This window comes from Chlorocebus sabaeus, chromosome 4, assembly GCF_047675955.1.
Source record: "Chlorocebus sabaeus isolate Y175 chromosome 4, mChlSab1.0.hap1, whole genome shotgun sequence".
Taxonomy (NCBI): Eukaryota; Metazoa; Chordata; class Mammalia; order Primates; family Cercopithecidae; genus Chlorocebus; species Chlorocebus sabaeus.
Genome location: NC_132907.1, coordinates 61,778,461 through 61,803,905, shown reverse-complemented (window position 1 = coordinate 61,803,905; position 25,445 = coordinate 61,778,461). Strand labels below are relative to the sequence as shown.

Below are 25,445 nucleotides of genomic sequence, written 5' to 3'. Positions count from 1 at the left end.
AAAGGATGAGTTCATGTCCTTTGTAGGGACATAAATGCAGCTGGAAACCATCATTCTCAGCAAACTATCGCAAGGACAGAAAACCAAACACTGCATGTTCTCACTCATAGGTGGGAATTGAACAATGAGATCATTTGGACATGGGAAGGGGAACATCACACACTGGGGCCTATCATAGGGAGGGGGGATGTGGGAGGGATGGCACTGGGAGTTATACCTGATATAAATGACGAGTTAATGGGTGCTGACAAGTTGATGGGTGCAGCACACCAACATGGCACATGTATACATATGTAACAAACCTGCATGTTGTGCACAGGTACCCTAGAACTTACAGTACAATTAAAAAAAAAAAAACTTTCGAAACCAAAGTCATCGTATTTCATAGTGAGTGCTACTTGGAAAACATTTAATCAGTAGATCTTTTATTATCTGGTGGAGTTACTCATGTGTTTAGCTGCTGTGTGAGGTAGGACATTCATCCTTCATGTCTGGCTTATTTAGAGGCATCTTTGGTGAGTTCACGACTTAGCAGAAATCCTGATTCACTTGACCCGATTCTTGAGTCAAGCTGTTGTTAGCTGCTTGTTTAAAGACCAGGTTGAGATGAGGGACAATTAGTTTGTTGTCTCATGTCCTGTTTTGCCCTTTCTCTTCCATCTTCTGCCCTGTCATTCCCTCTCCAGGTGCAGGTTCTGTCCCTCCCTCACCCTGATGATGGGTTGGAGGTCAACTCAGTCACAGCAACTGAAGGACATTGTCAGTTTTAGTCTTGTGTCATTTGTCTCTGTCAGTGTACATGCTCACTTGTAGAGCCACCCAAGTATTGGCCAATTAAAAACACAAACTGGAGCACAAAACTGTTTTCTCATATTTGCTGGCTGAACAAATGTGCCAACAGGATAAATGTTATAACTGGACAAGTTGTAACATTTATCTTAAAAACTTGCCCACTCAACGTTTTCTTGAGTTTTGACCCCATCCACTGACCAAGATCTCTTTTTCCTGTTAGGATGTTAGTCAGACTCCCTGTCGTAGGATAATAACAGTTCCCCCGTCTATGAATGTTTTGTAAGGTGCAACAGAACTCAAGCTATGTTTACATAACTCCTAGCGTATAGTAAGTGTTCAATAAAAGTTGGCTATTATAATTATTGCCCAGCAGTGAAGAGAACTGCTTGGCTTTGTTTAATTTAGTATTTTGTAAATCTGCTTAACCAAAATACTGCTATTTCTAGAACCATTCATTAACATTTCAAGGAATGCTACTGTTCTGTGGAATACAGCTTGGGAAACTCTGAATTAAGAATTGGACAAAATTAAACTGTTGGAGTTGGGGTTCTGGATCTTAGCTTAGTCCTCACCACACCTTGAAATTGCTTAAATAAAAACAGGGAAGTTTCATTTTAGGGTATAAAACAGAAATTAAAAAAAAAAGCCACCTGTATAAAAGCCTGTATTTTTGTCCATTTATTCTTTGTAAACACATCTCTAGGTGACTCGAAAAGTTCAAGGGAAGCTGTCTGAAGTTCTCAGGACCAGTTTAAGAGGGTATTGTGAAGTCAGAGAAATTAGAATTATATGCTCCTTCTGATTTTGGCCTATCAGAAGTAATAAAGCCAGAAATTGTACCCCTCCTCTTTCCCTGTCTCCACCTCCCTTTGACCTGGTCACCCCTCTTCCTGTCTGTATTGCTGCCTGACACAGTTGCAGGGTGAGTGGGATGCCTACTCCTGCTCCTGTTCCTGCCCTTCTCCTGTTGGGTTTTGGTTTATGCCTTTTCCCACCTCAACTTCGTGCCTAGATAGGACACAGACCTCTGGGAAGAGAGGCCTGCATGTGTCCCGAGCAGTCTTGTGGGGGTTGGGTCACCAGCCTTCCAGAAGCATGTCTGGTTGGCACTGGTGAATCGTCAGGGCCTAGGACAGGCATCACTCACTTGCTCATCTGAAGGCCAGGAACGATTTTGTCATTATGTGTGTGCATTTCTCAACTAAGCCTTCAAGAGGGTGATGGGATGAGAAGCATCTGTATATGACGCATGTGTGACACATCCAAAGGGCAAATATATCAGATGACCATCTTCCCTGTGTGAGCCTTGGGAGAATTTTCAAAAGTCATTCTCACTTACTTGTGCTCCATACCCACCAATTCCAAAAATCGATGCCCACGGAGATGTGCTCGTTGCTTCCCACGAACAGGACCAGCGTTCCTTGCTGAGGTGTGCTCATGCCTCTGGATTCAGTTCTGTGACCCTCTGCTGTCCCTGTCATTGTAGGAGGTGAACGAGGGCTCTAACTCTACCTAATGATCTTCCTAAGATTGCTTTTGTTTAATGATCCAGTCTGTTCTAGGTGATGAGAGGGAAAACAGTCTGCAGGCAGCCACACCTCAGGTAGGTCCAAGTTAATTTGCCAGCCCAGGGCATTGCTACCAGTGCAGAACTGAGCCCATGATAGGGACAGTTATTTGGGAAACTTAAGTCAGACCCCACCCTAAGTAAGTTCTAACTCCAGTCTGTGGAGCAAGAAGTATACCAGAGGGTTCAGCGACGCTTCCGCTATGCACAGAGTAGCAGATGAAGACCCCGGCTCTCTCCCTGTGGTGTTTCCTGACTGTCAGCCACCTGCCCTTTGCATTTTCCCAGAGTTCCACTGGGATAAGGGTGCAGATTTTCAGCTTCACCTTCCTCAAGGCTAAAATACATCATCAAGTGACCATGTGAGAATTCCATGAAGGCAGTCCCTCTACAGAACAGACATGAGAATCTCTGTCAGTAAGAAAGAGACCTCCCTCTGTTTGGTGCTGAGGAGGTTGTGAGGCTACTCGGTTTATGGCAGTTGCTGCTGTGACCCTAAATTGTACACTTAATTTAATGATTGAAAAGGAAATTGAACAAAAATAGACACTCTATTTTTAAAGTCTAGGTACTGTATTGTATTTGTAAAGTGTTCATCAAATGCAGAATGTTCTTTAACCTTCGTGCTATGCACACAGCGTTCCCAGACCACTTCCTTCTGCTGTCTACCACCTCCAGAATGAAACTGGACCAGTTTCATCTCAGGTCAGAGAAGCTGGTCTGGCCATTGTTCACTATGATGAGGGACAAACCTGTGATGGGCCCATCTCCTCTCTTACCTACTTCCCATCCAAATTTCCCTTTCCCCCATCTCCCCTTCAACCAAAATGGGTGATTAGATGGCATGTCTTTTGCAAGTGATTCTTGAGAAATGCTGCCTGGCACCCTCAGTTTCCCTTCTTTGCACTGGGAACCACCAGTCTGTGGTAGGGAAGGTAGAACTACTGTGTGCTATGCTTGAGTTCCCGTGAACACCAAAGGCAAAGCTCCAGGACAGCCTAGCTAAGCATTGAACTCGGTCACTTTCTTCCAGCAGCCTCTGTCTGAGAGCTTGACAGCCTTTCTCAGATATCCAGCAACCCCAAGAGCTAGACCACTCTCACTTTACAGAACAGCTGAGGCCCGCAGCGTTCTATGCTGACTTGTTTGGAATGCAGGCATTGAGGAATTCATCTGACTATGAATTTGCGTCTCCAGAGAGAAGTGAGAGCGACGTGGCTCGCTGCCATGGTTGGGAGCCAGGCTGTGAGCAGCAACACTTTATGATCAGTTAGAAAATAAACAGCAGCAACAACATGATTTCTATTCAGCTCTCCCCATGATAGAGGATCTAAAAAAACACTAATAAATCAATGTGGCTGGCAGGTGCTATCAGAGAGGAAGGCCGGGGCAAAAACAGTGTTCTTCCATTCTGGCCAGCTGCAGAGGACAGAATCAAGAGAACGGAGATGACGGGCCTGGCGCGGTGGCTCATGCCTGTAATCCTAGCACTTTGGGAGGCCGAGGTGGGCAAGTCACTTGAGCTCCAGTTTGAGACCAGCCTGGGCAACATGGTGAAACCACGTGTCTACAAAAAATACAAAATTAACCGGGCATGGTGGTGCACACCTGTAATCCCAGCTACTTGTGGGGCTGAGGCAGGAGGAGCACTTGAACCGGGTAGGTCAAGGCTGTAGTGAGCTGAGATTGCACCACTGTACTCCAGCCTGGGTGACAAAGTGAGACTCTGTTTAAAAAAGAGAAAGAAAGAGAGAAAATAGAAATGAAAGGAATGAGAGTTTATGCCCTCTTGTCATGCTATCTTCTTTTTGCAAGAATAAGTGGAAGATGGTGAAAGCTTTTCATCTCATTGGAAGGCCACTTGATTCGATAAACAGTACCAATAATGATTACCCTGGAGCACGGCTTTCAGCGAGGCCCGTGTCACAACTTAGCAACTTGCATGCACAGAGCTGTCTACCTGTTTGTAGGTAGCAGTGGTGCTGTTTGGTGGAGATTGGAAACTACATTGTTCTCTTCTCCCAGTTTTCCGAGCATCTAGGAGAAGAAATGGCTGCATGTAGGAACTTCGTTAAGGTTTATGGCTGATGACGGTAAGGGAAATTTCCTGTCAATAACGATGCTAATTACTAGAACAGGTTGCTCCGTGGGGGAATCCTAGTTGTTTACCTGTGATAGCTAACAACATCATGACCTGTGTTGGTCAGGACTTGGACTTTGAGGTTCAAGGGTTGTTCTGTCCAGAGGCAGGGGGCGTACCAGCTGACCTTGTTCCTTTCAGCCTGGAGGGCCAATAGGAAGTGTTTCTAAGCCAACTTCATACTTGGGTTTTTTTTCCTCCCTTATTTTTTTCTTAATTTGCACGTCTAATTTTCAGTGTCTACAATGTGCTAATGGACTTTCCTCCCACTAAAAATCACGTGTAGATGTGAGAATGTTCTCGAGAAAAGCCGGTCTCTGGGGCTTTGCTTCTGGCTTGAGGTTCTATGAAGTAGGTGTTAGGAAACCTCCCCCGCAGTGGGCTGGGTGCCAGCAAACCTCAGCGGGGTCAGCAGCTCTTCTGATAATTTTGGCAGGAGAGGGAGACACTCAGCCACCCTGAGAAGAAAGAATGTATATTTTGCGATCCATTTGCAAATCAAGCTAGAATGCATTTTCAGAACTGGGTGTGTATTCAGGGCCTGTTTCTTTCTACCATCAAACCTGCCAGGACAAAAGTAACTCAAGTTCAGCATAACTCAAGTTGATTGTTCTCCACCACATAATCTTTCTTCCTATTCTGGATTGTAGCGGGGCAGCTCAGAGGGCATGTCAAGAAGGAAGGAAGGGGAAGGGCAAGACAGGATATGGTAATGGGGCGCACAGTCAGTGCTTCCGGTGATCAACATCAACATGGTGGTCCTGGGTTAGGATTTCGAGGAGGCGACGGAAGGAGGAGGATGAGAGGGGGATGGGTGATGCCTGGTGGCTGGTGCTTCACAATTTAAGCAAGGCCTGTCTTGGGAACCGCAGGAACAAGGAACTTGCAGGGCACAACCCTTGTACAACAAGGACAGAATGCAGGAAGGCTGAGGAGAGCAACCAATGCTCTTCAGGTCTTCAAAGTAACAAGGGGATTTGATCAGAACTTTCCGAGGGCACCTGGCATCTCCCACAGGCCATGACTCTGTGATTCTCTGACTTTCCTCTGGAGCTGGCTGGCTTCTGTAAAATTATCAAAGAGAAGATAGACCTTAAACTTAAAAAAAATGTGGCCTGAGAATGAAATTATACCGCTAAAGTTCACTTATTAAAATTCATCAGCATGAAGACTTTCTCAAGCCATAATGACTTCATGGCCTAAGTGGAAATTTCATATTCCTTTGGAAAATCAAATTGGCATAGCCAAATGAGCAGAAAATTGTCTTTGACTTGTAGATGTTATTTCTACATTATTTTTCTTTGCGTGAGAAAATAATCACTCACTCTGACACTTAAGCTTGACAGCTAGGAGTAAGAGTCAGAATCTGTCAGTTGCTTCCATGGTCCTAGGAACTGTTTGTGGTGTTTTACGTGCACTGGTTCACTCAATCCTCAGAAGAGCTCTCTGAGGTGAGATGGTACTAAACCCCTACTTAACAGATGAGGAAACTGAAGATTAGAGAGATTAAGTAACCCATCAGGGCCAAGACTGGACTGTGTGTCCAGCCAGCTAATTCCAAACTCCTGCAAATCATCAGTCTTTCCCACTCTCCACCTCTTGCAGAGGGTCAGCAGACGACCACTTGAACTGCACCTGTCATACTAGGGTGGAATTAAGAGCTTGGTGTTGTGGAACAAAGAGAACTGTCTACTGTCTAGGGCACAAACAACATGAACAGTAGCCTTCTCTCCCACTGAGTGTAAAATGGGCCAATAACACACATGATACCTGTAAGAAAATCACTTATATTTTGAATACTGCTGTTAAGAATTTAAAACTAAGCAGGATCTCTAGGTTAATAATTCTCCATCTCTAGAGCATCACAACACCAAAAGCTAACAGTGAATGCTGACTCTGTCAGACACTCTTTGAAGTCTTCTACATTTTTTCATTTGTTTAAACCTAACGGCATCCCCAGGAGATAGGTACTGTTATTTTTCTCATTTTCCAGATGAGGAAACCAGAACACAACTAGGAGGTGGCAGAGCTGGAAAGGGGGTCCAGGATATTTAACCATGATGCTAAACTGCTTCTCAGCACTAGTTTTTGGCAAACATGAAATATCTGCTTCTGGGATGCAAACAGGAGTTCCCATCCTAGGGGTGGGATAAGGTTAAGTAGATCCAGTTGCCGAGCTGTATCTTGTGAATGTTTGTGCACCTGAACCAGGTGATGCAGAAGGTCAGTTGCAGCTGTCTTCCCACGAGGTTTCCTTCTAGAGATGGGGCGGGTAGTGGGGTTTCCCCACTAAGCCATGCCAGATGGCTATCTACAGAATGCCCAGTTCATTTTGCATCATTGGCATTTTGTCTTTGACACTTTCTTCTGAAAGGAGAAGGCTTGGATTTTTTGTACTTTTTGTACAGAGTTTGTTTGTAAGCCTCTTGGTGTTTCAAGATAGAATCTGCTCATTTCATATCCAATGAATGTTATAATGGGTTTAAAAGTGGTATTAGAATTTATCAAAGGTTGCTTTTAATGTAGGTAAGGGGTGAACTAAAGTGATTAGATGCCTGCTGAAGACAGTCCAGGTTCCTCAGTGTGGTCTCCAGATTGTCGATGATCTGACTCTCCTTACCTCTTCAGCCTCCTTACCTCTCCATCTTGGTGTGACCCTGTTTCTCTTGCTCCCAGCCTAGCAAAACATTTGCACTTCCCAAAATACACCAGGCTGTCAGAATGTGCCCTGACTCTGTGTCTTTGCCCCCACCTGAGAAACATCTCTTCATCTTCAAAACTCAGTTCAACTTTTTTCACTGCTGTTAAGCCTCTCTTTCCCGCCCTTCTCCAACCCATCAGACTGACCACTCCCATTTTGGTATTTGTACTGTATTCTGAATAGACCTTGAACACAGCACAGACTCCAACACTTTAAAGCCCATAAAATATCATGATAGCATTGGCTTCTGTTAGTTGGGAATTTGATATGTGCCAGGCATGATAATACCAAGCATTTTATTTAACAGACTTCTTGCAACTACATCTTGAAGCAGGCATTAGTCTCATGGTCAATATATAGATGAAAAGAGCAAAGCTCAAATAGAAGTGACTTCCCCAAGTCCACATGACCAGTGTCTATGTTTAGGAAACTTTTAAGTTTCCTGAGGGCAAGGGTTAGCTTACTTGAGTCAGGGCTCAACTGGGATATACCAACAGTCCAAGCCTGTTTTCCATTCCTGTCCTTGGAGCTTGGCAGGGAGTAGGGATAGGGAGTGGTTAGATGTACTCAAAACACAAATTGGAAAGAGAGACTAAGACATTTTTACTAATGGGAGAGAGGACACAAATGCTAGGCAGACAGGCAGAAGTTGCAGCATCTACTCTTCTTTGCACTCATAGCACCAGCACTCTAGTAGGTATCAACAGTTGTTAAATATAAATGAATGGATCTCTACTGTTCTTTCGTTATGCTCCACATTCAGAGCATGAAGAGATCATGGGACTGTTGAAGATGGAGAAGACCTCAAGGGGGAGGCTGAACTCACATAAGCTTGAGATAGAGGCAGATGTGGGGAAGGAGGCGGGGACTTGTCCAAAAGGGACCGTTGGCAAAGGTGGGCACACTTGAAATTCTTGACCTGGCCAACAGGTACAGTTTTCTTGACTTCTGTAATAGGCTTTCCAAATTCCCCAACTGGGGAAGGGCTTTCCCCTCTGAGCCATGCCAGGAAAGTCATGGCATGATTCTTGTTAGTGCCCCTTCTGCCCACCTCTGCCATGGCTAACAGACCTCAGGTCTAACTTGTTAACCCTTTGGATTGCTCATCTTATTCCTGACATGAGTCATGTGGTGTTTTGGCTCACGCATCTGGGGTTTTCTTTTCAGGTTAACATGTTTGTTGAAGGATTCCACGATGCCATCCTCCTCTACGTCTTGGCTCTACATGAAGTGCTCAGAGCTGGTTACAGCAAAAAGGATGGAGGGAAAATTATACAGCAGACTTGGAACAGAACATTTGAAGGTGGGGATTCCATCTATAAGGCAATGACATGGGGCCAATTGAGCTGCTGATTTTCTGGTTCTGGTTTTCACAGTTGCAGCTGTGAGTCCTTTCCAGCTTCTTGCTTTTCTCAGCTGTAAAGCGGCCCTTCTCATAGGCTTGTTGTGCCAATTAAATGAGTTAATACATGTGAAAGTGCTTTGAAAAAGCCCCACTGAAAGAGGAAAGGCCTTGTCTCCTGATTACTTAGGTAACAGCTCTATGCTTCTTAATATTGCATTGAACACAAGCGTCATGCATGACAGGACAATCAGTTTGTGAAGAGTTTTATGATGATTTTAAAACCAGTATTAATCTCAGATATACATTCATGTGTTCAGACTATGTTGGTTTTTGTGAAACGCAGAAAACATTAACTGTCACAGTTAAACCTGTTGGTTTGAGATGATTAGCAGGTCCAGTCGAGCCCTGTGTTTTTTTGGTTTTTGTTTTTCGTTTTTTTTGAGATGGAGTTTTTGCTCTTGTTGCCCAGGCTGGATTTCAGTGGCACGATCTCGGCTCACTGCAACCTCCGCCTACTAGTTTTAAATGGTTGTCCTGCCTCAGCGTCCTGAGTAGCTGGGTTTACAGGCACTCACCACCACACCTGGATAATTTTTGTATTTTTTAGTAGAGACAGGGTTTTACCATATCGGCCAGGTTGATCTCAAACTCCTGACCTCAGGTGATCCACTCGCCTTGGCCTCCCCAGCTTTCTTAATAACAGGGAAGTATAGGAAAACAACAAAAAATGGCCCATAATCTCATCTCAAGCAACCTCTGTTGGCACTGAAAAATAGTACAAGATAAGACTATGCTTGGCTAGGAAATTTAAACAGTACAAAAATGTGCAAATTGAGAGGTGAAATCTTTCCTTCCCAACCTAGTCCCCTCTCCCCACTGTGAATCACTATTAACGATTTCCTATGATTCTGTCTACAAATATTTTAAGTCTTCTGCCAGCACATATGCATTTGTATATCTTATCTTAAAATTTGCATGAAAGGGCTCATAGTATGAATGCTATTTTTCATCTTAGGTGTTTTACTTGTATGTCAAGTTAAAGAATTTTCCATATGAGAACTCACTGATCCAACACATTTTTAAATGACAGTTACATATTTTTCTACTGTATAGCTGTACAGGAATTTCTTTAACCAATCTCCTATTGATGGACACTTGTAAAGTTGTTTACAATTTTTGCTATTATGCAATATGCTGTCACAAGCCTCTTGCACATCTTGAAGAATTTTTGTGAGTCCTTCCAACAGGGAACATTCCTACTTGTGGGATTTCTGGGTCCAAAAGTATGTTGGTGCTTTTTAAAGTGCATTAGAAATTGCCAAAAAGCTTCCAGAAAGTTCTGTTAATCTCTATTCTTGCTAACAGTGTATTTAAGAGTGCTAGTTTCCTCTCACCTCGCCAACACTCAAAGAAAATGAACATGAAACTCAATATGGAAGTGACCTCACTACTGGAGCCTTGCAGATATCAACTCTATATTCATTTATTCATTCAACAAATGTTCATTGAGCACCTACTGTGTACCAGGTGCTGTTCAAGGTGCTGAGGATTCAGCAGTGAACTAAAGTCATTTCATGCAATCAGTTGAGCTTACATGCCAGTGGGGGGAACAGGCAACAAACAATGAATACAGTATACCTTTCAGAGCTATAAAATAAGGTAGGATAGGGAGCTAGAAAATGCCAGGCAAGGAGGAGTGGGACTGCTAGTTTAGAGTGGTCAGGGAAGGTCTCTGTGAGAGTGAAGTTGAGTAGAGACCCAAGGGAAGTGAGGGAAGCTCTGTAGCTGTTTAGGAGAGAGCATTCCAGAGGGAGTGGTAAACGTGGAGATCCTGAGTGCATATGGGAGACTGTGGAGTGTCCCCAGAGAGAGCAAGATGGCTAATGTGGCTGACACCAAGTGTGACAGGCAGTGTGATAGGTGCCAAAGCCCGAGAGGTAATGGGGCCAGATGATGCAGACCTGCAAGCCTTGCTGAGGTCTTTGGGCTCCAACTGGGTGAGACAGAAAGTCACCTGAGGCTTTTGAGTGACACGATCTGCCTTGTGTGTTAAAAGGGGTCCTTATGGCTGCTATGTGGGAAATAAAGTAGATACGCTTATGGGTATCACTTGACAACCGGGTACATAAAGTACAAATCGCTGAACCAGGGTTCAGTGCATCCTAGCCACTAACTAGTAAACTTGTCCTCTGAGCTTCTCTTTCTTCACCTGTGTGATAAGGAGGTTGGTCTAGTTAATGACTGAAAAGAGCTCTTTCAGTTTTACATAGTGCTTGCTCTTCCTTTGAGCCCTGTAATGCACTGGGGTATGCCTATATCTATTTGTAATCACACTAGTGACATTTTTCAATGGCAGGAGCAAATACTGCCAAGTTTAGATTTGGGGCACATTTTTTTTTTCAGTTGGGACTTCTGTCCCTCGGTTTGTCCTCAGTTCTTAGAAAGGGCAGGACAGGACAGTAGGGAGAGGTTGAGCTCCATCTAGAGTTGTCTGGGCAGTGTCTATGGTGGCAATTGGTAGATTTCATTTCTCTCTAGTGGATGCCATGTCTTACTCAGAACTGGAGTGACATCTCCCTTAGCATTAGACAGATTGTAGTTCATGGGTGAGTACACATCCGGGATTATCTTATTTTACCTCTGACTGCTTCAGTTGAGGAGCTGGAATCCAACAGGATAATTCCGGGGGCATATTAGGACAGAGCCAAATTTCCCAGAAGTTTTGCACAATACACTGAGAACCTGGCATCTGTGGACACGACCTTGGTCGGCCACATCCCATTCTTAGCTATTACTCACCACGTGGTGTGGTCATTTGTTCTTGGTCTTCTGACAGAGGGACAGGAGCCAGAGTTGGGGGATGCTGGAGGGCGCCACTGAGGGAGGGTGTGAAGGGGAGGGTAGGTGCCCATGATAGCTGGAATGTATTTTGGTTAGAGCCAGGGCATGGGCTCAGTTTTCCCATAGGCTATCTTGATGTCTGTATTCTAAGGCCAGGTCTACACAGGCAATATGAAATGTGTCCTGAAACAATCAACTGTGTAGTTCAGTCTACAATTAGAATCTCATTTGGTCAAATGTAAAGATAATTGAGGCCAAGGTAAGTTTTCGGCTTGAATTGCTTGGAGAGCCCATTTTATTTGCTAAACAATGGTCCGTCTGAGGGTAGGCCTAAAAAGAACTCTAAGGTATCTGTATGAAGAAAAACCCAAACCTTCCTAAAATTAAAAACAATTATAACTTTATTGGTCACCATTCGGTGACCATTAAGTTGTCAAGGGAAAAATACTCTGGCTGTGATTTGACAAATTTGGCTTTTATTGCCATGAAACCTGTGATCAACTCTCATTTCAATAAATGGCCCGGGAAGAAGCTGGATTTCCTCTGTGTGAGAGGTCAGAGTGACAAGGTAAATAGGACTGTGGCTTAAACTTTGAGCTCCACTACAGCCAAATAGAAATGGGGTGGAAAGTCTCATTACTTATGTACAGGAAAATTCTGCTGTAAGCCTGACAATCTCACCTTATGTACGATACTCTCAGGTGAAGTCTCACTTTGTTAATTGGCCACCCTGAGGATTCTCACCCCATTTCTTGGCAGAATTGCAATAGCTTAAAGGTACAATAGGTCTTAAATTACTAGGGCCACCTCATCTTATAAAATGCTCTGCAAAATACTTAGCAGGACACAACATCACAAACACCTCTCAACAGAATGACAAATGGTTTTGGATGGCCAATAGCTATATATTTTAAGCCTATTTATCACTTAAGAGTTTTATAGGCTCTCAAGGATACACAAGTTTATGGTAGGTGTACCCTTTGTAACCAGTCTATATTAAGAAGACAAAAAAAAATCAAAGTGAATGGTAGCTTCCATTCTGTTTCTGGTAAAGTAGACCAAAGTCTGGAAAAATCAGTGGGCCTTCAAACCACAACCCAAAGGACAGTAAACCTAAATACCTGCCCTCTCCAAGCCACACTAGAGGATGGAACTTTCCCTTGGGATCCTTTTTCCCAGACATTCATTTTACTAGAGGAGTCTGTACTTCCAGAGAGAACCAAATCAGAGAACCAAATCAATAGAAAGGCCAATTAAGAATTACACCAAACTCTCCCCAGCTGAAAAGGAAATAACTTTAGTTAATAAAAATGGGGCTGATGTATGCAATCTCTTATTCAGTGAATGAGAATTGTGACACAGACATATTTAATATCAGCCAATAACATATATTTGTTTTATTGATTAGCTGCTCTGAGCCACCATTATAGGCCAAAGCAAGTGGATACCCAAGGCCCTCCATTCTGTGGCCACCCGGTTCCAGCCTTATATGTCACTGACTCCCTTTGTCCACATGGGCCATCTTCCCAGAAATCTCACAATTCCTCTGGTCTCTTTGGGCCTCTGTGCCTTGGTAGATACACCTAGGCCAGCCTTTCAGCCTCTCTCCCACTTCTTGATTACTGCTTGCCCAATCTCAGACTTCCTCCAACATCCCTATAAAATTCCTGCTCTTTCACTGAGTCCTCCCTGATTCTCCAGCTTGATGTGCTGGCTCCTCCTCTGAGTGATGTGGGCACAGTCAGGTCTTCTCTACCAAGAGTAATTATAAAATAAATAGTAGTAATAATAGTGATAGTAATAATGACAGTAGATGAAAACAATTAACTTCCCTTAAATGTGCTGAAAGTGCTTTATTTGTTTTATGTCATTTAATCTTCTCCATGGCCTCTTAGTAGGGAGGTACTATTATGCCCATTTTACAGTTGTGGAGACTGAGGCTTGGAGGGCTAGGTTCCTTGTCCAAAGTCATGGAGCTATGTAAATGTAGAAACTGGTATTTGAATGCAAGTGGTTAGATTCTGGTGTGAACAAGCTAAATCCCCAGTCCAGGCTGCCCCTCTCTAGAGCAGAATGTGTTCAATTCATCTTTGCCTCAGCTGCGGCACTAATTCAGTACTAAGCGTCCAGAGAATGTTTGGATAAACAATCAGCGAAGAACTCAACCGGGATAAAGAAGAATAGCTTTTCTTAGCTATTGGCCCCGGTGACCCACAAAGCAGGCCCGCTGCTCTCCTGTGTATTAAAGCAGCCTGGAAAAAAGCACATTCACTGAGTCCTGGCCCTGGAATGATTTTTCTTTTATAGTGTTCGTCCAATGATAACGCAAACCCATGGCAAATCTATAAATGTACCCTACCTCCACTTCTAACTCTGCAATTGAAAAAAAATTAATACAAAACTCTGGGATAAGCACGCTGCTTTCAGGATTAGCCTTAATCTTTTTTTCAAACATATTCCCCAAAGAAGATCATTTATTTCTTTTTCTTTTCATTTTTAAATGGAGAAATGTTAAGAATTTAGGAATGCAGACGCAGATGAAATTACAATGTTTTTCCAAAATGCCAACAAAAATGCTCAGAGTCTGATGAGATTCCCTGTGGCATGAGTTTGTTTAAAAAATCCTGCCAATTCATTCTCTTGTTTTTGTTGGCAGACAGAGGTATTTTAAGTAACCAACGTTGAGTTCTTCGCTTCTGGTCCTGTAGGTATCGCCGGGCAGGTGTCCATAGATGCCAATGGAGACCGATATGGGGATTTCTCTGTGATTGCCATGACTGATGTGGAGGCGGGCACCCAGGAGGTGAGCACGTGAGAACTCTGTACCAGTTGCTCCTTCTGCTCGTGGGGACTCTGAGGAATGCATTTGTTCTGGTGGCCAAAGAGCTGTCTCCAATGCAGCTTCCAAATAAAAATGAGTTGAAAAACCTCAACTTTTGATTGAGGGTATCAAGAAAGACTTCAGGAGATGGTTTCATGTTTATTCTAAGTGAGGAAATCCTACCCTTCAAGTGGCGAAGAATCACACCTTAGTCTTATGGATGAGGGTGTTGGGGTGAAATCAGTAAAGTGAAACTAAGTTTCCTCCCTTAAGATTTGAGTTTTCTGGGGGAGTGGGAGGGTGGGTGGTTGCAAACTCAACGTGTGTTCACATTTCCAAAGATGATGTAGTTTCAGGATAACATCGTGAAGAGAAAAAGAGTGCCCCGGACACAAAGATGAGTCTTCTGTGCTTGGGAGTGTGAACTCTGCCTCAGTTTCCTCATCTGTAATATGGAAATCATCATGTCTTCCTGGCTGATGTCACATGATTATTGTTATGGGGACAGATCAAATGAAACCTAGAAAAGTACTATCTACATTTTAAATTACAAATATACGTATACAATTACACAAATATGCAGTGCTTCAGCAAAGAATGCCACTTCCTCGGTTTCCTTGATCGCTGGCTCCCAGGGTCATCGCTCTGGTGCCCTTCATGGGACCTGGCATATGGGACTTGCTGATTTCCTCTTTATATGTATCAGGTTGGTGCAAAAGTAATGCGGCTTTTGCCATTATTTTTAATTATTTAGTTTTAATGGCCAAAACCTCAATTACTTTTGCACCAACCTAATAGATGCCTGGCTCTTGTGGGAAGTTCTGAAGCAGCAGGAGTCACCCTCGCTATGTTTAATGAATGATTTTTTTGCCCACTGAGTGGTCTGTGTCTCATCTGTATTCCTGGCTCCCCCCCTGGGAAAGGTGGGTAGCGACAGTTCATCAGAGTCCATTGTGAGGTTGCAAGGGTGAAGGTGTATAAAGCCGTTGGCAAGTGCCCAGTACACGCCAGTGATTGTTATATTTTGGTGGCAATCTAGGCTTCCTCTAGACCTGACGTGGCCTGTGAGAACCTGCTGCACCTCGGTCAGGAGAAGGGGAGGAGATGTCCCCAGCCACTCGGGAGCCATATGCTTGTTTTCAGACAAAAGAGCAATGACTCCCGAGAACCTGGGTGGGAAGGCACTTCTAGAGTGGGGCTTGGGGAACCGATCAAACAATCGTTTTAACCAGAAACTGAGGGATAACCATGGAATCAAACCATAACAGAATAGCGATTTTCCAGGGGCCAGAGGAGCCAACTAAGAGAAAGAGAATTCAGCCTGGAAATGGGGGTGGATTCATCAGAGAGGAGAGTGCAACTCTTGAAGGAAGTCTGGCAACCGGAAGTGGTGAAACAGGAGGTTCCTGAAAGACGCTCTTTCATTATATGTTGAACAATTGAGGGCTGTGAGGCTGGGTACCTGTCATACGCTTAAATTGGGTATACAGTGGACCCTGGCTGTCCTTCACATGTCCCTGAAAGTAACTTGGGCCTTACAATTGGCTGACGGGGTGGGCTGCTCTGGGACAGGTGGGTGGGACAGTGCCCTGTCCGATGAACAAAGCAAAAGCCAGGAATTCCAAGATTATTCCTTTCCACTAGGTGGTAGTGACTGGAGAATCCTAGGGGCAGCGCTGACAGGGCTGGGCCTTCAGTGAAGGCAGGGCCCGGGGGCACCACTCTCAGCACTTCCCACCTCCTTCTGCTCTGGCACGCCCGCTCTTAATGCCCTCTTGAGAGCACCATTAGTGACTTCAAATCTTGACTTACAAAGTCCCCAGAACACACAATGACCATCAGTGTGGACAACCGAGGAACCTGCCCAATGTACCGCGCTTTTCTGAAGCACTTGCTGTCCTTGCCCTGGAGACAGTGATTTGATGAAATGCCCAGAGGCATTCAGTTTAGATCAGGCTGTGCATTTTGGGGGAATAGCTGTGGAAGGCTGCGAGCTTTGTGCCTCCTTTGACCTTTCGGTTTGTCTATTTGTTTTTTTGCCTCTATATAGGTTATTGGTGATTACTTTGGAAAAGAAGGTCGTTTTGAAATGCGGCCGAATGTCAAATATCCTTGGGGCCCTTTAAAACTGAGAATAGATGAAAACCGAATTGTAGAGCACACAAACAGCTCTCCCTGCAAATCATGTAAGTCTAGAGACTTAATTTGCTGTGTATGTCATCACCTCTAACCTCAGCGTAATGTAAGTTTGAAACTTAAGTGTTTCTAGGGCTTACATTTTGGAAGTTTACATTTCTTTCTCTGATGTGGTAAAACATCAGAGGGAACAGTTCACAAACTGGCATCTTGCCTTTAGCAGAGGCATTCAGGTCTTCTTTCCCTTCCAGCCTTCTCTTCCACAATGGTAGAATGTTTCTCCCTATTTTTACATCTCTTACTATAATCTCTTGGCTAGGTCGTGTTTCCACTTTTAGAGAAAATCAAAATATCAATTAGTAAATATCACTTGCTTATTCATCTCTCATAGCAAGTCTCGTTCTGATTTTCCAAGTTTGTGGTTACTTTCTAGCTCCTCAGAACCAAAGAGATAACATCCCTTAAACATCTGAACATTCACACATTGGCAAATAAGTGTAAGATGTATTACTTATGAGCAGCTTTGTATACAAGTAGAGAAGCAAGTGGATGTCCTCATAAGTAGCTTACAAATAGGAAAGTTGTTAGAAATCATTGTTTTAGAGAATAAGGTAGTGAGGGAGAACAAAGTGAATATAGGTCTTTCAGGAGGCCAGTTGATCATTTTAGGCTAATATATGTGTGCTTTTGAAAGCATCTTTTAAACTGTTAGGTATTTATGTCTATGCAATAATTACAGGAAGAAATTAAGGAGGAAGTGTGTTAAGAACACACTGGGGAGATTGGGCCTGTATTTGAAATCTCACTGTTGTTACTTGCTGGTTTTGTGACCCTAGGAGTGTTCCTTCAGCTTTTTAAGCAGTTTTCCAATGTGTAAAGAGAAAGAAAAGTGCCCAAAGCTTAGGACTGTTTTGAGGATTACACAAGATGACGCATCGAAGGCTGCATACTAAACTCTAGATACAAGCTAGCTATTTATCATTTTTCTATAACTAGGACACCACTGAACTTGATTGTTTCAAAGTGTTATCCACATTTTCACAAAGCTGTGTAGGACATTTTGACATGAAACTTTGGCTTTGGTGAGAGAACATCTAAAAACAGAACATTGACCCAATGAATTTTTCATCAAATCTTCTAGCACTTTGAAGTGTCACCATCCATCTGTGAAAATAAGAAGCCCTGGGTCAGTGCCCTGGTCCATCTGGTTGTCTTCTTTGACTTTGTTTATTTATTTATTTATTTTTGAGATGCAGTCTTGCTCTGTCACCCAGGCTGGTGTGCAGTGGTGCAATCTCGGCACGTTGCAATCTCCACCTTCCGGGTTCAAGTGATTCTCCTGCCTCAGCCTCCTGAGTAGCTGGGATTACAGGTGCCTGCCACCACACTCAGCTAATTTTTGTATTTTTAGTAGAGATGGGGTTTCACCATGTTGACCAGGCTGGTCTCTAACTCCTGACCTCAGGTGATCCACCCACCTTGGCCTCCCAAGTCTTTGACTTTAAACTCAAAAGAGAGTGGCTATATCTGAATTCTTCACTTCCAGTTTTCCTCTGATTCTTGAATTTTCTTCTGTTCTCATTGTGTCCACACTCTTAATAGTGTGCTTGTTTATCTAGCACTTTCTCAAATGGTTCTTAAGCTTTGCACTAGGCAAAAGCAAACAAAAACATAAAACAAAAAACAAGTGTACTCTCCCTTAGAAAATATTTCTGAAAAAGGAAAAGTTGCCTCCAGTGGGAAATCGAGGGACATCTTGCAATGAATGAAACTCGAGGCATTTCTAACTGTATCTCAAAATGAACCCTGGTTATCTATGCTTCTTTTTCAAGCAGGTGGCCTAGAAGAATCGGCGGTGACAGGAATTGTTGTGGGGGCCTTACTAGGAGCTGGCTTGCTAATGGCCTTCTACTTTTTCAGGTGAGGACCGTTTGTAAAGGTACAATTCACTCTCTTCTACTGTCTTTGTCATTTGTTTTTGCTTGATTCTCTTTGTGACTTGTCCACATCCTCCTTTCAACCAGGAAGCACAGTGGTTAAAAAATCTGAGCCATTCTTTGGTGTTACTCTAGGTTTGGTGGTCAGTGGTTTAGCATACTGGGTGCTGGGGTCATGGGTTTCAATTACGTCTCACTGTGGGACAGAGAGCTGCTGCTGCCCTTTGATCACAGATTTTTATTTTTTATTTTTTATTTTTTTGAGACGGAGTCTCACTTGTTCTGTTACCCAGGCTGGAGTGCAGTGGCACGATCTCTGTTCACTGCAACCTCCACCTCCTGGGTTCAAGCAATTCTCCTGCCTCAGCCTCACGAGTAGCTGGGACTACAGGTGCAGGCCACCTTGGCTGGCTAATTTTTTGTAGTTTTAGTGGAGACGGGATTTCACCATGTTGACTAGGCTGGTCTTGAACTCCTGACCTCAAGTGATTCGTCCACCTTGGCCTCCCAAAGTGCTGGGATTACAGGTGTGAGCCACTGTGTCCAACCCTTTGATCACAGATATTCTGACAAGAATTCCTACCACCCACCAAGTGAAGCAGTTGGGGAGGGAATCTGGATAAAGGGGGAAATAAACTTCTCCCTTCTCAGGCTTTCTCCAATTCAGAATTAGGTGCTGGGGCTCACCTTAAAGAGGAGGAGGGAGCTTTGCGTAGCCCATGCTCTCAGGCTGATCTGTGCTCAGTATCTGGAGAGCCCACATGCTCATCTGCCACTGTGGTTAAGCTCCAAGGCTTGCAAAATTGTAGTAATGTATGTGTGTTCAAGGTACCAATCGTTCTGCCCCGTAAGGGTGGTCCATTCCTTTGTAATCTTTGGTGGTTGAGTTTGTGGTTTATTCATAAGTCATTAGAGCAAGGTTTCTTTATTTCTGCATGGGATTGTAACTAGGCCTATGTGACCCTTTGTGGGAACATTGTATTCCTGTTCCTTTGGCCACAGTACCCGTAATTTGATTTTTATCTAGGGCATATCCTGGGAGTCAGGGAGAACTTCTGTAGCCAAATAGACAAGACCTAACCCCCAAGGCACCCAGGGAAGAAGGGGAAGCCTTGTTCTGTGGTATTTGGAAAAGCATGCCAATTTTCTCTCTTGAATAAGGGCATCACGCCTGGGGGCACACTACTTTAATCTCTGACCAGGGTTTCATATTCTGTCACTTCTCATTTATCAACTCAAACCCAGATGTCCCTTGAGGGCACTCTTTGTAAGAGAAACCGTGGTATTTTGTAGCAAGTTTTATTACGACATTCACTTTCCCTTTACCCAGGAAGAAATACAGAATAACCATTGAGAGGCGAAACCAGCAAGAAGAAAGTAACCTTGGAAAACATCGGGAATTACGGGAAGATTCCATCAGATCCCATTTTTCAGTGGCTTAAAAGAAGCCCCCCGCTTTTTTTTTTCTGCCTGAGATTCTTTAAGGAGATAGATGGGATGAAAGACATCAATGAAACAGAAGGGGCGTTCTTGAAGAATTCATTATTTTAAGCAGTTAGTCATTTCATTTTAAAATTTCTTTAGAAGCTCAGGAACTATTGTTAATCACCATCTGCCTCCAGGCCTTTCATCTCATGACAAACAAATGTAATAATGATATCATGTCACTCTGTTAAATGTTCATACTGTTTCAAGGGCATATAATTAGATTTATGTTTTTAAAATCTGATGTCTCCATATCTTGATGGCTTTTGGCAGCATTTCACACAAGGATATAAAATGTGGTTTTCTTAAATGAAATGTTTTGTAGCTAGAATAAAATCATTTTTACAAGTAGAACATTCTTGGAAAGAATTTAACATCCAATAAGGGGAAAATGTAATGAAAAATCTCAAGGTTGGTAATACAGCCTTACTCCCTCTAGAGCTAGAGGACAGGTTTGTGGTTGAGGACTTCTGTGTCCAACGTCTACATTCAGGTTCTGACTTCATATCTTGAAAAAGGATTTCCTCCCTTTTTCGGTGTCTCATAAATGCTACTCTGGATTGTTGTAAATATTAGTGAGATGGGAGGATTTACAGAAGAAAAGCAAGTCTAAAATGTTTCCTTTTTGATGTAAAAAAGAGTCCCATTTCACACTAACATTTTATTTTACAAGTATTTTAATCTTGGCATTAGAAAAATTTGTCTTTTTTTTTTTTCATTTTGAAGATTAAATGTTGCTTACATTTTAAAAGCACAGGTGAAGTGTACAACAAACCAATAATGATAAAAAATGCTTCTCTTTTTCTCCCTGTTTCTCTCTTTCCCTTGGGCACAGCCAAATGCTAATTTCTGCTCTAATTACAGAGATGTGGAAGTGTGTTCAAATTACAAACTCTACAGGAATACATCAAAATTTTAACTCTTTTGCATTTTACTGTTTAACTGTTTTAAATGCAAGTTATTTTAGGGTGACAATCCTTCCAGTTCTGGCCAAATGAGTTTCAAGATCAAGAGTAAAAAGTTATTAGAATTAAACAGAGTTTTATAAAGGGAGATAGCCCTTTTCCCTCAAGAAAAACTTTGTTGAGAGTTACAACTTGACAGCAAGTACAGAAATGACAAATTTAAAACTTTTACATGTGGCATTTACCAAAATTCCCAGTGATGATTTTGGTTAAAAGAGGGAACCTAAATATCTACTCTATTCCCTTTCAGTTAACTCCGCAGAACTCTGTAGGCATCCCTGAATAACTGTAATAGTGAGTTAGGTGTGGAGATAGGGAATTTGGACAAAGTAGAGTAAGTTTTTACTGGGTATCTGCTTTGCACCCAGTAGTCTGCACATGAGTTTAAACTCAGGTTACCACTTTCACTTATACTTTTTGGAGAAGATAGACAGTGAGGGAGGAATGGGAAGCTGTCATTCAGTGCACCATCTTGGAATTACATAACGGGGGTCTTTCCTCAATAACATTTTGAGCATCTGAAAAATAGTTTAAAAATTATCTTAATATCTATTGAAGGGCATGTCTAGGGAGGAAACAGGAGAATTTGAGCAGTCCCTTGGTGGTGATGAAGGTGGTAGTTCACACAAGTAGCACTGCAGGCAAAGGTAAGCGCAAGCTGCCTGTCCCAGATGCTGGCCCATGTGTGCGTGCTTGCCTGGAGAAGTCTGCTTCTGTTGCTCCCACTTGAGTCACAGTTAACAGATTATTTATGTGTGAGGCACATTTCTCTTCTGTTGTTTAAAAAATGGGAGCTGGGAGGCAGCTAAGAGGGCATGATAAAAGAATTAAGTACAATCAACGGAAACAACTATGTTGTAGTTCTCCATGCTGGATGCAAAGGAAAAAGTGTCGAATTCCAAAAAGGATGGAAGAAGAAGGCAAGAAGGGCAGACTCCAGAAGGTCTAGTGCAGGAAGAAAGTTTGAGAAGTAAAATGCAGGAAAGCAAAGCATTGTACCGCTTGGGACTCCTTGAAGTGAAACAGCAAGGAAGAATTGTGTCCATTTCAGTTACTTGAATTGGAGAGCTTGTTTCTCTCATTTTTATTTTTCAATGATTTTATTTTTTTATTTTAGAGATACTCATTTTGTCTTGTGCTTGTGAAAAAAATTCACATTTCAAGTCTGTGTGCTTATTACGGGAGAAAAATAATCTACCTGGTTGCAGTTTTTGAGTATAAACATTTCTAACCTTTTAAAAATTTCTATAGCAACCCATTAACACTAACATTTTTAGAACAAATATATTCTATTTTAACTTCAGGTAGAGGAATAGTCCTAAACTTAATATGATAGCTCTAGATAAGATCTTAAAGACAAGTGAGCATTTAGTATTCTAAAAATGGCAGAACAAATCATAAAGTTTCTGGATGCCATACCAATTTAAAATCAGTTCTCATGTTAAGATTGATTGCTGGCTGGGCGCAGTGGCTCACGCCTGTAATCCCAGCGCTTTGGGAGGCCGAGGCGGGCAGATCACGAGGTCAGGAGAGCGACACCATCCTGGCTAACATGGTGAAACCCCGTCTCTACTAAAAAAAACCCAAAAAATTAGCCGGGCGTGGTGGCGGGCGCTTGTAGTCCCAGCTACTCCGGAGGCTGAGGCAGGAGAATGGTGTAACCCGGAAGGCGGAGCTTGCAGTGAGCTGAGATCGCGCCACTGCACTCCAGCCTCGGCGACAGAGCGAAACTCTTTCTCAAAAAAATAAATAAATAAAAAATAATAAATAAATAAAAAATAAAAAAGATTGCTTATTTACATGTCAGTCATGTACGACTTTTTCCTTGAAATCTGCGTATGGGTTACAAAAACTCTCTTAAGTTTTGAAAATTCCATTAAGTTGGAAACCTTGGTTAAAAATGTAGGTGCTTGGCCCAAGGTTACCCTGAATTCAGATCTCTCATGATTATATTTGGGGATTTACGTTCCTAACTGCTAAGCAACATCTTTGACAACTAGTAATTCATACTTTACTAGTAGTCACATGTCATACAGTAAAATAAATAGGGCTTTAGTTCTTAAGTCATTCTATAAGTTCTTACCCTGAAATCCAGGGTGTTCAGATTTCAAAAGGGATACTTTATCAGTATTTTCTCATCCAGTCAAACTTCAGCTGACATTGATACAGGTCAAAACGCGTAGATGCTTTTTGGTGTTGGAAATAAGTGTGTGTCTTATGGTCATCATTGTCTTCTTAGATTTTTGGGTAGGGGGTCAGGTAGGGGGAGACTCAGAAATAAAAGCGTTCTCCAGATAACTTCTATCTGGAAAGAATTTTCTGTACAGAGTCCATCTCTCCCTCAAGACTGACCACAGGTTTCAGGAGAAGGCCCCTGGAAACATCACATTTCTCTGAAGAGCCATCAACTTTTCTTTTCTGGAACCACAGGCATGGTTCTACAGACCCTACTGTAATTCTTCACATTTCAGAACCCATGATTAATGGAGGGAAGAGAGAAATGCATGGGAAAAGAACACCTCCTTTTCTCCTTTCTCTTAAATTCAAAGATGTTTGCTTTGGAATGCCCTCACTTCTCTCTCTTCACAGGCTTCTAGAATCACTAATTTACTCAAGGTACATGTGCCTTCTTTGCCCCAAATGCATCAGTTTCGTTTTAGTTATGGCTGATTTTGGGTGTGTGTGTGTAAAATATGCCATTGCATAGATCTCATGCAGACAGTGATGGATTCAGAAAGTAGGTTCCAGTGGCGTCGCTACCTTCTTGTAAGCCAGTATACACTGGCTATTTGTGGAAGTCTCTTTGGGAGATCAAATAGAGCATTATGCCACTGGGAGTGTTTATGAACTGGAAGGAACAAGCACCTGTGTTTCTTGGGACACAAAGCACTCAGATCCTGAGTGGATGCAGACATGAGAGTAAATGTCAGCCCAAATTAAGCCACTTGACCTACGGACATTTCATGGGATTTATTTAATCACACCCCATGGTTTTGGGCTACATGAGGAAGCTGGTAACGAGCTGAATTTCTTATTCGGTGGAAAAAACGGAAACTGTCTGAAAACACAGGATATATTTTAGGGGTAATTGTGGAAGCAGAGAGAATGAGATGATGATGTTCAGAGGGACCGGCTTCTTCTTCAGTTGTATTTAGAACTGAATAATAATCAATAATTTAGTCCCCCTTCAACAGCCACACTCAGCAAGAAGCGTGGGACATACTGAGCAAGAAGAATCAGAAGCTTGATCTTCTGAAAGAAATAGGAGAGGGTAGCTTTGCCTGTTGCCACTGTCTTTACTGTCCCTTCTGCCCCCCACGCACATCCACATCCAGCGTCACTCCAAGGATGCGGCAGCATCTTGCACATGCAGGTAGCAGTTTGTGAGTAGGCCTGCATACTTTCTCGGGGGAAGAAAGACAAACTAGTGCTGGTTGTAAGAATGTAGCTGGCTTTTCATCAGAACCCTTATGCTAACCTGACCACACTTGCTCTCGGGGAAGTTCGAGCCTGTGATGTGCATAAACTCTAACAAGCCTGGCTTTGGTGTTCAGCACGCAGATTCCATAAATGTCTCTTGCAGGCATACCCCACAGCTAGACTGCAGGATTAAAATAACTTCCAAAAGGTGCTGGATTGGAGTTTGTTCGAATTTCTCATTAACCACTAATGTTAATTCATACCAAATGCAAAGTATTCTAAACCAGCTGATGCTGTTAATGTTCATGTTTTAAGCTACTTCAAACACAACAAAAGTGTTTCAGTGGGAATCAAGTCTCACAAGTAAAAGTCCATTTTATAATAGCTTTCTGATGTATCAGGTGTGAGATGATACGTAGGGGAGAGATTTGAACAAGCAGAATTAAGTGTTAGCAAAAATGCTTCTTTGCTTCGATTCATGTTTAAAGACCTAAATTTCTATGCACAAGGAATAAAGGGCCACTTACCAAGTGTAAATCACAACATAGGCTACCAAAATATTTCTTATTTGCTAGGAGAACAAAGCTGTCACAGTGCATAATAGTTGGACAGAGATGGCTAAAACAGAGGCAAATTCAGATTTGGAAACGGGTGTCCTCTTTATTATTGATTGCCAAGATCTGAAAATCTTCAGTGTCTTCTAAGATGACAATGAAGTAGCCCCTGAACAGCATGGAGTTGCTGTGAGCATGTTCATTGCAGACCTTTGTGTTGGGTCCTGGGAATCTGAGCTTTGTTCCCTGTGCATGGTGGATAATTGAAACCAAGAGGATGTGGGATAGACCTTGTGACAGATCAATTCTGCGACCTCGGTTTTCTGGGTCACATTATTCATTGTTAATTTAAATACAGGACTACCAAACAGTATAAACCTACCATGAGTCTGGTAGAAAAGTAAAAGTAAAAGCTGCACAAGTTACATACAGTTTATTATTCTAATGTACAACTATTTGCATATAATGTGATTTAATTTATTGTTGTTTTGTGTAGAAAAGGAGAACTAATGACTGTGGATATAATCCCTGTTTTGTATAATATATTTTATTTCTTGTGCAAACTGGTTATTTGAAATATCTACTTCATTTGATGTTTGGATATAAATGTGTATGTGTCCTTGTAAATGTTTCTATTAAGCAAGAATGCCACATACTCAGATTATAACAATGTGTTCTCATTAAAAAATACATCCCACAGAAACCTTTTCCTGTTTATAATTCAATCAGCACACACTGCAC

General features: G+C 42.5%; 1 protein-coding gene across 4 annotated transcripts in view; it reads left to right on the top strand.

The window, feature by feature from the left end:
• NPR3 (natriuretic peptide receptor 3) overlaps positions 1-25,407 on the top strand; it is an 85,803-nt gene extending 60,396 nt beyond the window's left edge. For 2 of the 4 annotated variants that reach the window (XM_007961306.3, XM_007961305.3), the window contains exons 4-8: positions 8,368-8,503; positions 14,095-14,189; positions 16,258-16,393; positions 18,179-18,263; positions 19,611-25,407. In XM_007961306.3, coding sequence (XP_007959497.1) covers positions 8,368-8,503; positions 14,095-14,189; positions 16,258-16,393; positions 18,179-18,263; positions 19,611-19,722 — 564 coding nt within the window. In that variant the 3' untranslated portion in view covers positions 19,723-25,407. Of the gene's footprint in view, positions 1-8,367; positions 8,504-14,094; positions 14,190-16,257; positions 16,394-18,175; positions 18,264-19,610 lie in introns of all 4 variants that reach the window. The other 2 variants (XM_037990736.2, XM_007961304.3) reach the window with 1 other exon arrangement.
• Positions 25,408-25,445: the final 38 nt, after the last annotated feature.